This window comes from Neoarius graeffei, chromosome 3 (assembly GCF_027579695.1).
Source record: "Neoarius graeffei isolate fNeoGra1 chromosome 3, fNeoGra1.pri, whole genome shotgun sequence".
Taxonomy (NCBI): domain Eukaryota; kingdom Metazoa; phylum Chordata; class Actinopteri; order Siluriformes; family Ariidae; genus Neoarius; species Neoarius graeffei.
The window spans coordinates 22,841,949-22,854,633 of NC_083571.1; the positions used below are offsets into that span (position 1 = coordinate 22,841,949).

A 12,685-nucleotide genomic window follows, 5' to 3' on the forward strand; every position below is an offset into this window, starting at 1 on the left:
GACAAGTAGACGGAAACTCCGCACCAAACAAAAGAAACAAGAAACCAACAAAGAAAACTCCAGCTCTTCGACTTGCAAGCTGGAACGTGCGCACCATGTGCACAGGCATCTCTGATGACCTCAGGGAGGTGGATGACACAAGGAAAACGACCATCATCAACAGAGAGCTCACCAGACTGAATGTCAGCATAGCTGCCCTCCAGGAAACCAGGCTCGCTGACAGCGGCTCCCTCAGAGAGGAAAACTACATCTTCTTCCGGAAGGGCCGTGTACCTGAGGAGTTCTGCCAGCACGGAGTTGGCTTTGCCATCAAGAACACCCTCCTGGCATCGGTCAAGCCTCCCTTAGGGGGTTCTGAACATCTCCTGTCAATCTCCTCAGTGTCTATGCCCCCACCCTCATGTCATCAGAAGACACAAAAGACCAGTTCTATGGGCAGCTCGATGAACTGATCAAACGCTGCCCAAAAGACAAGCCATTATTCCTCCTCGGTGATTTTAACGCCAGAGTGGGTGTAGACCACGATTCTTGGCCTACCTGCCTGGGACACCACGGCACTGGAAAGACCAACAAAAATGGCCAGAGACTGCTGGAGCTGTGCACTTACCATGACCTGTGCATTACAAACACCTTCTTCCAGTGTAAGCCACAACACAAAGTGTCATGGAAGCACCCCAGGTCTCACCGCTGGCACCAGCTCGACTTGTTCATCACCAGGTGCTCTGCCCTGAACAGCGTCCTCTCCACCAGAAGCTACCACAGTGCTGACTGAGACACTGACCGCGCCCTCGTGAGCAGCAGAGTGCGCTTGCAGCCTCACATGCTACACTGCTCCAAGCCAAAAGGTCGCCCTCGCATCAACACCGCACTGATGTCGGTTCCCTCCAAGGTGGAAGTGTATGTGTCCACCCTGGACCAGGCCCTCCAGGACCTGCCAGAGCATGATGCCACAGCCAAGTGGGACGCCATGAAGGATGCCATATAGAGCACAGCCATGTCCACGTTTGGCAAGAAGGAGAGGCCCAGCCAGGACTGGTTCAACGCATACCTTCCAAGGATGGAACCAGCGATCAAGGCCAAGCGGGAAGCCTTCCTGGCTTACAAGAGACTGCCAGACGGACAGACAATTGCTGCACTCAGAAGCGCCCGCAGCACCACACAATGTCTCGCCAGGCAGTGTGCAAACGAGTACTGGCAGCAACTCTGTGAGGAAATCCAGCGCTGTGCCGAGTCCTGAAACATCCATGGAATGTACAGCGGCATCAAGAAGGCGCTAGGCCCCACAGTGAAAGGGATCGCCCCCCTGAGATCTCTGACGGGGGAGAAGATCACAGACCACGAGCAGCAGACGGCCAGGTGGGTGGAGCACTACTCAGAGCTGTACTCCCGAGAAACATCAGTCTCAGATGCGGCCCTTAGCAGCACTCAGGAACTACCTACAATGGAGGAGCTGGACGAAGTGCCTACCCTGGAGGAGCTCAGCAAAGCCATCGACTCCCTCCCGAACGACAAAGCACCTGGCAGCGATAACATCCCACCTGAAGCCATCAAACGTGAAAAACCAGCACTTCTTCAGCCGCTGCACGAGCTGCTCTGTCTCTACTGAGAGGAAGGAGCAGTTCCCCAAGACATGCGCGACGCCACCATTGTGACTCTCTACAAGAACAAGGGCGACCACAGTGATTAACAATTACAGAGGGATCTCGCTCCAGAGTACCGTTGGCAAAGTGTATGCCCGCATCCTCCTCAACAGGCTGCAACTCCTGGCAGACCGTGCGTATCCGGAATCCCAGTGCGGCTTCAGGGCAGGCAGGTAAACAATAGACATGATCTTCTCCCTTCGACAGCTACAGGAGAAGAGCAGAGAACAAGGCCAGCCACTCTACATGATGTTTATTGACCTCACCAAGGTGTTTGAAAGTTTGTGAACCCTTTAGAATTTTCTATATTTCTGGATAAATATGACCTAAAACATCATCAGATTTTCACACAAGTCCTAAAAGTAGATAAAGAGAACCCAGTTAAACAAATGAAACAAAAATATTCTACTTGGTCATTTATTTATTGAGGAAAATTATCCAAGATTACATATCTGTGAGTGGCAAAAGTATGTGAACCTTTGCTTTCAGTATCTGGTGTGACCCCCTTGTGCAGCAATAACTGCAACTAAACATTTCCGGTAACTGTTGATCAGTCCTGCACACCGGCTTGGAGGAATTTTAGCCCATTCCTCCCTACAGAACAGCTTCAACTCTGGGATGTTGGTGGGTTTCCTCACATGAACTGCTTGCTTCAAGTCCTTCCACAACATTTTGATTGGATTAAGGTCAGGACATTGACTTGGTCATTCTAAGAATAAACATTAACTTTATTCTTCTTTAACCATTCTTTGGTAGAACGACTTGTGTGCTTAGGGTCGTTGTCTTGCTGCATGACCCACCTTCTCTTGAGAGTCAGTTCATGAACAGATGTCCTGACATTTTCCTTTAGAATTTGCTGGTATAATTCAGAATTCATTGTTTCATCAATGATGGCAAGCCGTCCTGGCCCAGATGCAGCAAAACAGGCCCAAACCATGATACTACCACCACCATGTTTCACAGATGGGATAAGGTTCTTATGCTGGAATGCGATGTTTTCCTTTCTCCAAACATAACGCTTCTCATTTAAGCCAAAAAGTTCTATTTTGGTCTCATCCGTTCACAAAACATTTTTCCAGTAGCCTTCTGGATTGTCCACGTGATCTTTAGCAAACTGCAGATGAGCAGCAATGTTCTTTTTGGAGAGCAGTGACTTTCTCCTTGCAACCCTGCCATGCACACCATCGCTGTTCAGTGTTCTCCTGATGGTGGACTCATGAACATAAACATTAGCCAATGTGAGAGAGGCCTTCAGTTGCTTAGAAGTTACCCTGGGGTCCTTTGTGACCTCGCCGACTATTACACGCCTTGCTCTTGGAGTGATCTTTGTTGGTCGACCACTCCTGGGGAGGGTAACAATGGTCTTGAATTTCCTCCATTTATACACAATCTGTCTGACTGTGGACTGGTGGAGTCCAAACTCTTTAGAGATGGTTTTGTAACCTTTTCCAGCCTGATGAGCATCAACAACACTTTTTCTGAGGTCCCCAGAAATCTTTCTTTGTGCCATGATACACTTCCACAAACGTGTTGTGAAGATCAGACTTTGATAGATCCCTGTTCTTTAAATAAAACAGGGTGCCCACTCACACCTGATTGTCATCCCATTGATTGAAAACACCTGACTCTAATTTCCCTTTCAAATTAACTGCTAATCCTAGAGGTTCACATACTTTTGCCACTCACAGATATGTAATATTGGATAATTTTCCTCAATAAATAAATGACCAAGTATAATATTTTTGTCTCATTTGTTTAACTGGTTTCTCTTTATCTACTTTTAGGACTTGTGTGAAAATCTGATGATGTTTTAGGTCATATTTATGCAGAAATATAGAAAATTCTAAAGGGTTCACAAACTTCCAAGCACCACTGTATAGAGGACGATACAGTGAGCTCATTGGTAAAATGAAAAACACTTTCGGACACTACTCTACCGCGCCATTATTTACATTATCACTGTTGCACAATTAAAACGTGCCAGATCAGTCGGCTGGTGGGTTTTCAAAATAATAAATCCATATTATACTGAGCGCATTTCCCACATTAATCAATACAAAGTACTTTGTGTCTGCTGCATCTTTCAGTTCTTTTAAATCAAGGCTGAATACTTTCTTCTTTGCCTTTTATTCAATCAAATTTGAGGTTTCTGATTAATTCCTCGCTCTGCACTGTAACTTTTATTCTTGTATTTTATCCGTCTTATTCTATTTTAGCTTTTTTTCTATTCTCTTACTATTTAATTGTACTTGAATGTCCATTTATAATGTGTTTCTTCCTCTGTCCATTCACCCCCGACACCGGGTGCGCCTCCCTGTCATTTTTCTTTCAGCGCAACCACAATATTGCTTGGTTAGTGACCATCGGTTGTACACTAGAGCGGCAGCTACAATTATCAACAGTCTATAATTATCGACACCTATTCAGATTTACCAATAAAAAACAATTTTATAAAGCTGAGTTTCAGTTACAACAGTTATTATTGGTTAATTAATCAACCGTAAGACCCGCCTCGCCCTTTGATCTTGTCGTCTGATGACACAGCTCGTTACCTGAGATGGAATTTTTTTAGCACGATCAGCAATTTGAGGAAAACCCAGACATTATCATCGCGGGTAAGCATGGTGGAAAGATCATGGACATGTTTTTACTGATCAAATTCACCGAAATTTCATGATCTCCTTGTCGAAACCTACTTTGTTTCTTAGTCTTGAATGTTATGACAGTTGCCATTTTGTATCTATACACACGTTTGAGAAGTCACGTGAGGTTTCGATAATAGTGATCACTTTCACCGGTGTCCACCATTATCGACACCCTGTGGAATTAAATGGCATTTACAACTGTTATGGATCGATCTTTGTGTAACATTGTTGAAGTAGATGAAGTACTTTAAAAAAATAAAAGTGCTGTGATTTATAATCATTTTTTTCTGATTTATAACAGAATAGAATGATTATAGAATATTTGGAATCCGATTGCAATAAACAGAATTAGATCAGAATTAAATTCCTAACATATTAAAAAAATTACATGGTTGAAATATTCAGATTTTTCTATTCCGTTCAGAAAATATTTATATTTGCAGTTTGTTGTAAATATCTGCCACATATTACAAAATCAGTAGACATTTTATATTTTGGTTCAAGGAACGACATGCAACCTTTGACCTGGATTGTCTTGTGGTTACAATGTCAATTCCCTATTGACATTTATTGGTAAATTACAAAACTAGAAATTAATACAAACAACAACGAGTGATTAACAAAATGTGATCTACGAAAATACTTAAAGTGGGTAGAAAGTGGAACAAAACAATTTTCTGACACAGGTTAAACATTATCAGTTCATTTGTTTACAAACATTAGAATTACCTCCTCATTTACATACGCAACAAAATCCATATATTTATATAAAAGATATTTTGTACTAAATATAAGTCTATATAAAACAAATTTTAAATAAAAGCTACGTTTTGTTAACTTAATACCTCGTACCGATTTTTAAAAAAATAAATAATCATCTGGATGTCGATAACTGGAACGGTGTCAATAACTGTGGACAAAGGTATCGATAATTGTGGAATGGTGTCGATAACTGTGGAACGGTGTTGATAACTGTGGACAAAGGTGTCAATAATTGTGGAATGGTGTCGATAACTGTGGAATGGTGTCGATAACTGTGGACAAAGGTGTCGATAATTGTGGAATGGTGTCGATAACTGTGGAACGGTGTTGATAACTGTGGACAAAGGTGTCGATAATTGTGGAATGGTGTCGATAACTGTGGAACGGTGTTGATAACTGTGGACAAAGGTGTCGATAATTGTGGAATGGTGTCGATAACTGTGGAACGGTGTTGATAACTGTGGACAAAGGTGTCAATAATTGTGGAACGGTGTCGATAACTGTGGATAAAGGTGTCGATAACTGTGGAATGGTGTCGGTAACTGTGGACAATGGTGTCGGTAACTGTGGACAAAGGTGTCGATAATTGTGGAACGGTGTCGATAACTGTGGACAAAGGTGTCGATAATTGTGGAACGGTGTCAATAACTGTGGACAGAGGTGTCGATAATTGGGGAACGGTGTCGATAACTGTGGACAAAGGTGTCGATAACTGTGGAATGGTGTCGTAACTGTGGACAATGGTGTCGGTAACTGTGGACAAAGGTGTCGATAATTGTGGAACGGTGTCGATAACTGTGGACAAAGGTGTCGATAATTGTGGAACGGTGTCGATAACTGTGGACAGAGGTGTCGATAATTGGGGAACAGTGTCGATAACTGTGGACAAAGGTGTCGATAATTGTGGAACGGTGTCGATAACTGTGGACAAAGGTGTCGATAACTGTGGACAAAGGTGTTGATAATTGTGGAACGGTGTCGATAACTGTGGAGAACTGTGTCGATAATTGTGGAACGGTGTCACGTGATCTGATACACTAAGTAATAGGGAATCAACTCGTTTCTTTTTTCCAGTGGAAGCTTGAGTAATTATTCATGCACAATTTACGGATTGAAAGTTTTTTCTACTTTTGCAATGGCCAAAAGATTGTTAAGGTGTCGATAATTGTAGCCGCCGCTCTACTTTTCCTGATGCATTGTGGGATATTTTGAGTGCACTGCATAGGGTGTAATAATTCTCACTATACATTCGGACAGCACTACAAAATGTTGAACTCACTATATAGTGAGTGATTTCAGAAACAGGGACAGAAACAACCAACCATTCACGGTCGATTTAGAGCCACTAATTAACCTAATTGGCATGTCTTTGGACTGTGAGGGAAACCGGAAGAAACCCATGCAGACAACATACAAACCCCACACAGAAAGGCCCCTGTTGGCGGCTGGACTCGAACCCAGAACCTTCTTGCTGTGAGGCAACACCACTACACCACAAACAGGTGAAATGACAGGAGCAATTTGTGAAAAATGCTTTCTTCTTCTTCTTCTTTTGACTGCTCCCGATTAGGGGTCGCCACAGCGGCTCTTTCATCTCCATTGCTCCCTGTCTTCCGCATCCTTCTCTACCACACCTGCCACTTTCATGTCCTCTCTCACCACATCCATGTATCTGGGCAATTCCATGTAAATGTCAACCTCACCATGCAAAAATAAAGCAACATGTAATACATCAAAACCACTCCCAGAGATATCACCTAGGCCTGTATTTTACAGATGTGAAGTTGTTGAACCAATTTGTAACCAACCTAATGTCACTGTCAGTCTTTCTTTCTTATAATGTAAACCCCAAGCTAAAATCAACTTTGATCATGTACAATTCTATATTATTGCCACAAGCCACAGAAATGTATGCTAAAATCCACAAAACAGCAAAACAATAGCCATCCTAAATATTATTTAAGAACTTTGATAGTTTTAGCTGATATTTAGAGAGTTTTTCAAAGGGTTATGGTGGTTAAATTGCTGATTTTCTAAACATATGCCATGTCTATTTCAGACGCGTCACATCCATAACGGAATTTCGTCACATCCATAACGCTGACTTTTCCTTCCGAAACTCTGCATGAAATACAAAATATTTTAAACAAAGATTTTTTAATATTCACCTTGGACCCCTCTATCAAACGGATATCTCCATTTCGACATTAGGTTTACAATTTCACAGAGTTTGATAAAAATGTACAGTCACCCAAGAAAAGTGATACTTTTTCTGTCACGTCCATAACGCATCTTTTATTGGCATTTTCTGGCATGCCCTAGATGTACTATGGGAATTGTTCTTGTTCTATCACTTCTCCAGTATGGTACAGCCTTAAAATATGCAACACCTGTTTAAATACTGGGAGACAATAAAACATGCACTGGGTCATTTGTTGCCATTTTGAGTTCAAGTGTCACGTCCATAACGCTGGAATTGCTCATCTCCTCTTTGGCCTTCCTCGTTTTCGTGTGCCTGGCAGCTCCATCCTCAACATTCTCCTTCCCACATGCTCTGCATCTCTTCTCAGGATGTGCCCATACCATCTCAGTCTCATCTCTCTTAGCTTAATTCCCAAGCTCTCCACATGTGCTGTCCCTCTGATGTGCTCGTTCCTTATCCTGTCCAACCTCCCATCGCAAACCTTAACATCCTCAACTCCGCCACCTGTCTCTTCGTTAAGCGTACAGTCTCCAATCCATACATCACAGCTGGTCTCACTACTGTCTTATACATCTTACCTTTCACTTTTGCTGGGACTTTCCTATCACAAATGACTCCCAAAATCCTTCTCCAACTGCTCCACCCTGCCTGCACTCGCTTTCTCACCTCATTATCGCAGCCCCCATTTTCCTGCACAGTTGACCCCAGGTACTTGAATTCACCAACTTTCTTTACATCTACTCCTTGCATCTTCACTACACTCTCATCCCCAATCTCATATACCCCTTTTCCACCAAATCAGTTCCAGGGCTGGTTCAGGGCCAGTGCTGGTGCTGGTTCACAACTCGTTCAACCTGCGAGCCAGCTGAGAACCAGTTTGCTTTTCCATAGCTCGGGGTGCGAAGGGGAGCCATGTCATTACGTCGCTGTATATGTCATTACGTCGCTGTATACGTCAGTTACGTCGCTGCGTTTGCATAAACCTTGGCGCGAACATCAAAGCAACAACAACACGGAGAAAAGAAGAAGCAGCAACAACAACAACAACAATAATAATGGATGACTGCTGCTTTACTGCATCCATGATATCTCGTCACTTATTTAAAAATGGCGCCCTCTCGCGGTCTTGCTATTGTTGTTGGTCTTAACAACTCCGCCCCCCCCGCTGACATAAGCAGTTCTTTCCTCTGGCCCAGCAAAGAGTTGGTGCTAGCCTGGAACCAGTTTTTCTGCCCCAAAGCCAGTTCTTTGTCAGTGGAAACAGAAAACCCGGTTCCAAACTAAGCACTGGCCCCAAACCAGCCCTGGAACTGCTTTGGTGGAAAAGGGGCAATTGATGCACATGTATTCTCTTTTGCTCCTGCTCACCTTCATTCCTCTTCGTTCCATTGCATACCTCCACCTCTCCAAACCCAACTCAACCACCTTTCTACTTTCAATACATACACTATATTGCCAAAAGTATTCGCTCACCTGCCTTGACTCACATATGAGCTTAAGTGACATCCCATTCCTAATCCATAGGGTTCAATATGACGTCGGTCCACCCTTTGCAGCTAGAACAGCTTCAACTCTTCTGGGAAGGCTGTCCACAAGGTTTAGGAGTGTGTTTATAGGAATTTTTGACCATTCTTCCAAAAGCGCATTTGTGAAGTCACACACTGATGTTGGACGAGAAGGCCTGGCTCTCAATCTCCGCTCTAATTCATCCCAAAGGTGTTCTATCGGGTTGAGGTCAGGACTTTGTGCAGGCAAGTCAAGTTCATCCACACCAGACTCTGTCATCCATGTCTTTATGGACCTTGCTTTGTGCACTGGTGCACAGTCATGTTGGAAGAGGAAGGGGCCAGCTCCAAACTGTAAAAACAGTCTGCATGCCTAGGTGCTTGATTTTATACACCTGTGGCCATGGAAGTGATTGGAACACCTGATTCCGATAATTTGGATGGGTGAGCAAATACTTTTGGCAATATAGTGCATCACAATATCATCCGCAAACATCATGTTCCATGGTGACTCTTGCCTCACTTTGTCCGTCAAGCTATCCATCACTACGGCAAACAAGAAAGGACTCCAAGCAGATCCTTGATGGAGTCCCACCTTCACCTTGAACCCTTCAGTTGTTCCAACTGCACACCTCACTGCTGTTTCACTGTTCTCATATAGGCTACCCCTTTTCCACCAAATCAGTTCCAGGGCTGGTTCGGGGCCAGTGCTGGTGCTGGTTCACAACTCGTTCAACTTGCGAAACAGCTGAGAACCAGTTTGCTTTTCCATAGCTCGGGGTGCTAAGGGGATCCATGTCATTACGTCACTGTATACGTCAGTTACGTCGCTGCGTTTGCATAAACCTTGGTGTGAACATCGAAGCAACGACAACACGGAGAAGAAGAAGAAGCAGCAACAACAACAATAATAATGGATGACTGCTGCTTTACTGCATCCATGATATCTTGTCGCTTATTTAAAAATGGCGCCCTCCCGTGGTCTTGCTATTGTTGTTGGTCTTAACAACTCCGCCCCCCTGCTGACGTAAGCAGTTCTTTCCTCTAGCCAAGGGGTCACCAAACTTTTTTCTCTGGGGGCCACATGGTCGTTCCTGACTGTGATGGGGGGCCGGGGTCGGGTCAGCTATATAACATAGAATTGTATGACCCAGACAAATATGACCACCAGCAGGCCTCATTATGTAGTAGAGATTACTAGCCTGGCACAGCCATCCCTACTACTATATCCCCACTACTATATCCACACTACTATATCAACACTTGATTCCTGGCACATATTTGTTTATCTTTACTAGTGGTTTGTAAAAGTAGTAATCGAGTCTTCACACTTTGTTTTAATTTGAAATACCACAGATATTCCATTTATTTATTTTCTAATAAAAATAACATCAAAGCTGTCAAGGTAAGAAACATTTGCCTAGTTGAGGTGATTGACACTGGCAAAGGTGAGTGGAAAATTATAAATTGTAGGTAGGACTGTTGATATTGTTAATAATATTAATAATAATTGTGTGCAGCACTTAATAAAGGTCAAATAAATAGGCCTATAAAATAAATACATTTTAAAAACAGTGAAATTATAATAATATGAGCAATAGATCAATAGATCACAGCAGTTGTGCTGTGTCCTGCACATCATTGCTCTCATCCATGGCCAAAGCAAAAAACTCGAATTCTGACGCTTTCTCATTCAGCTGGTCATACACGTTGTCCCCCAAATCTTCGGTTCGCCTGGTCATAGTAGGTGTGGAGAGACTCACCGCGTTGAGTGCATCCTTCTTGTCGGGACACACCTCCTCAGCCACAGCAAGCATGCATACTTTAACAAAGTCCCCATCAGTAAATGGCTTTCCATGGGTAGCTAGTAGGTGAGCTACCTTATAACTAGCTCGGACAGCAGCCTGGTTGATCTGGGTTTGGCGAAGGAATACATTCTGTTGTGCAGCCAGTCCGCATTTCATCCTCCGAATCCTGTCTTCTCTTGTTTGCCCTCGCAAACTAGCATACTCTTTGTGGCGGGTTTCGTAGTGACGACGCAGATTCTATTCTTTGAAAACCGACACACTTTATTTACATACAAGACAAACTGCACGGTCCTTACACTGAACGAAAAAATAATCGGTGGTCCACTGTTCTTTAAAAACTCTGCACTCTCTGTCAACTTATCGCTTACCGCTAGCCATTTTGCTGTCCTGAACACTGACAGTTCTCTGCACGTGCGCTGCCTGTCACTGCTTGATCGCGAGCATATGACGAAAATTCAGAAAATATGAACAGTTCATTTTATAACTAAATATCAATTTTAATTGATAAAATCAACAAAATACAAGATGCAGACATGTTATTATTTGCCAAAAAGCAATTTTAAAAAAATAGGCCATGACCACTTTTGGGGATTGCCTCATAGGGCCGGTTCAAGTGGTGGGGGGCAGAGGGGCTGGGGGGCCAGTCAAAGGGGGGTGGCGGGCCGGAGTTCGATGACCCCTGCTCTAGCCCAACAAAGAGCTGGTGCTACCCTGGAACCGTTTTTTCTGGCCCAGAGCCAGTTCTTTATCAGTGGAAACAGAAAATCCGGTTCCAAACTAAGCACTGGCCCCGAACCAGCCCTGGAACTGATTTGGTGGAAAAGGGGCAATACATGTCTTGCACCACTCTGATATACTTCTCATTCACTCCATTCTTTCTCATTCAATACCATAACTCATCTCCTGGCACAGGGCGGCACGGTGGTGTAGTGGTTAGCGCTATCGCCTCACAGCAAGAAGGTCCGGGTTCGAGCCCCGTGGCCGGCGAGGGCCTTTCTGTGCAGAGTTTGCATGTTCTCCCCGTGTCCGCGTGGGTTTCCTCCGGGTGCTCCGGTTTCCCCCACAGTCCAAAGACATGCAGGTTAGGTTAACTGGTGACTCTAAATTGACCGTGAGTGTGAATGGTTGTCTGTGTCTATGTGTCAGCCCTGTGATGACCTGGCGACTTGTCCAGGGTGTACCCCGCCTTTCGCCCGTAGTCAGCTGGGATAGGCTCCAGCTTGCCTGCAACCCTGTAGAACAGGATAAAGCGGCTAGAGATAATGAGATGAGATGAGATCTCTCGGCACTCTATAGTATGCCTTCTCCAGGCCTACAAACACACAATGTGGCTTTCTCTGGCCTTCTCTGTACTTCTGCATTAACATTCTTAAAGCAAAAATTGCATCCGACATGCTCTTCCTTGGCATAAGATAAATTTGTGAAAAATGCTATAATAATAATAATAATAATAATAATAATAATAATAATAATTATTATTATTATTATTGAAGACATAAATAAGATACGTTCTTCCTATCAAATACTTTCATTCCATATTTTGTTGCTTTTTTTAAATAATGTCAGTGAAGAAAGCAGTGTGTTATGTAAAACAAAAACATATCAAAGGCTGCTGGGTTTTGCTGGAAAATCGTGACTGGTTCTGCAAACAAAATATATTTATTACCAGATAAACACACACACACGGAGTGTATAAAGTACGAGTCACACTTACATGAGAGGCTTCAAAATATCTGGGTGACAACAAAATGTGATTACAGACCCAACGGCTCACAGCCCCACTGCTCCTGCTGATCAGCGCCATGTCTCTGCTCATCTGCTATCGACTAGTCTGCCTGACTTACACAATTCACCTCCTGTCAGCCGAATACAGCGACATTTTACTCACTTTATTCACGAATGCACTTATTATACTATCATTTAACCTAAAATAATCCAAACAATTCTAAAATAATCCAAACAATTGTTTAATTGTTTCGAGGAAGCTGTATAAACTTTAATCGACTTTCTCGACAGTTCTACAGGTCGTGCCTGGAGTTTGGATGATGACGCAGCACGTAGACTCTACAAGTGCGTGATGACGTCTTTCCTCCTTCCTTTCCTCCTCTATCGGCGAGGTAAG

General features: G+C 43.5%; 1 protein-coding gene across 3 annotated transcripts in view; it reads right to left on the bottom strand.

The window, feature by feature from the left end:
- Window positions 1–12,394, bottom strand: part of lias (lipoic acid synthetase) — a 56,898-nt gene extending 44,504 nt beyond the window's left edge. For 2 of the 3 annotated variants that reach the window (XM_060916514.1, XM_060916513.1), the window contains exon 1: window positions 12,278–12,394. In XM_060916514.1, the coding sequence (XP_060772497.1) occupies window positions 12,278–12,379 (102 nt within the window). In that variant the 5' untranslated portion in view covers window positions 12,380–12,394. The remainder of the gene's footprint in view (window positions 1–12,277) is intronic. The other variant, XM_060916515.1, reaches the window with a different exon arrangement.
- Between the last annotated feature and the right edge of the window lie 291 nt (window positions 12,395–12,685).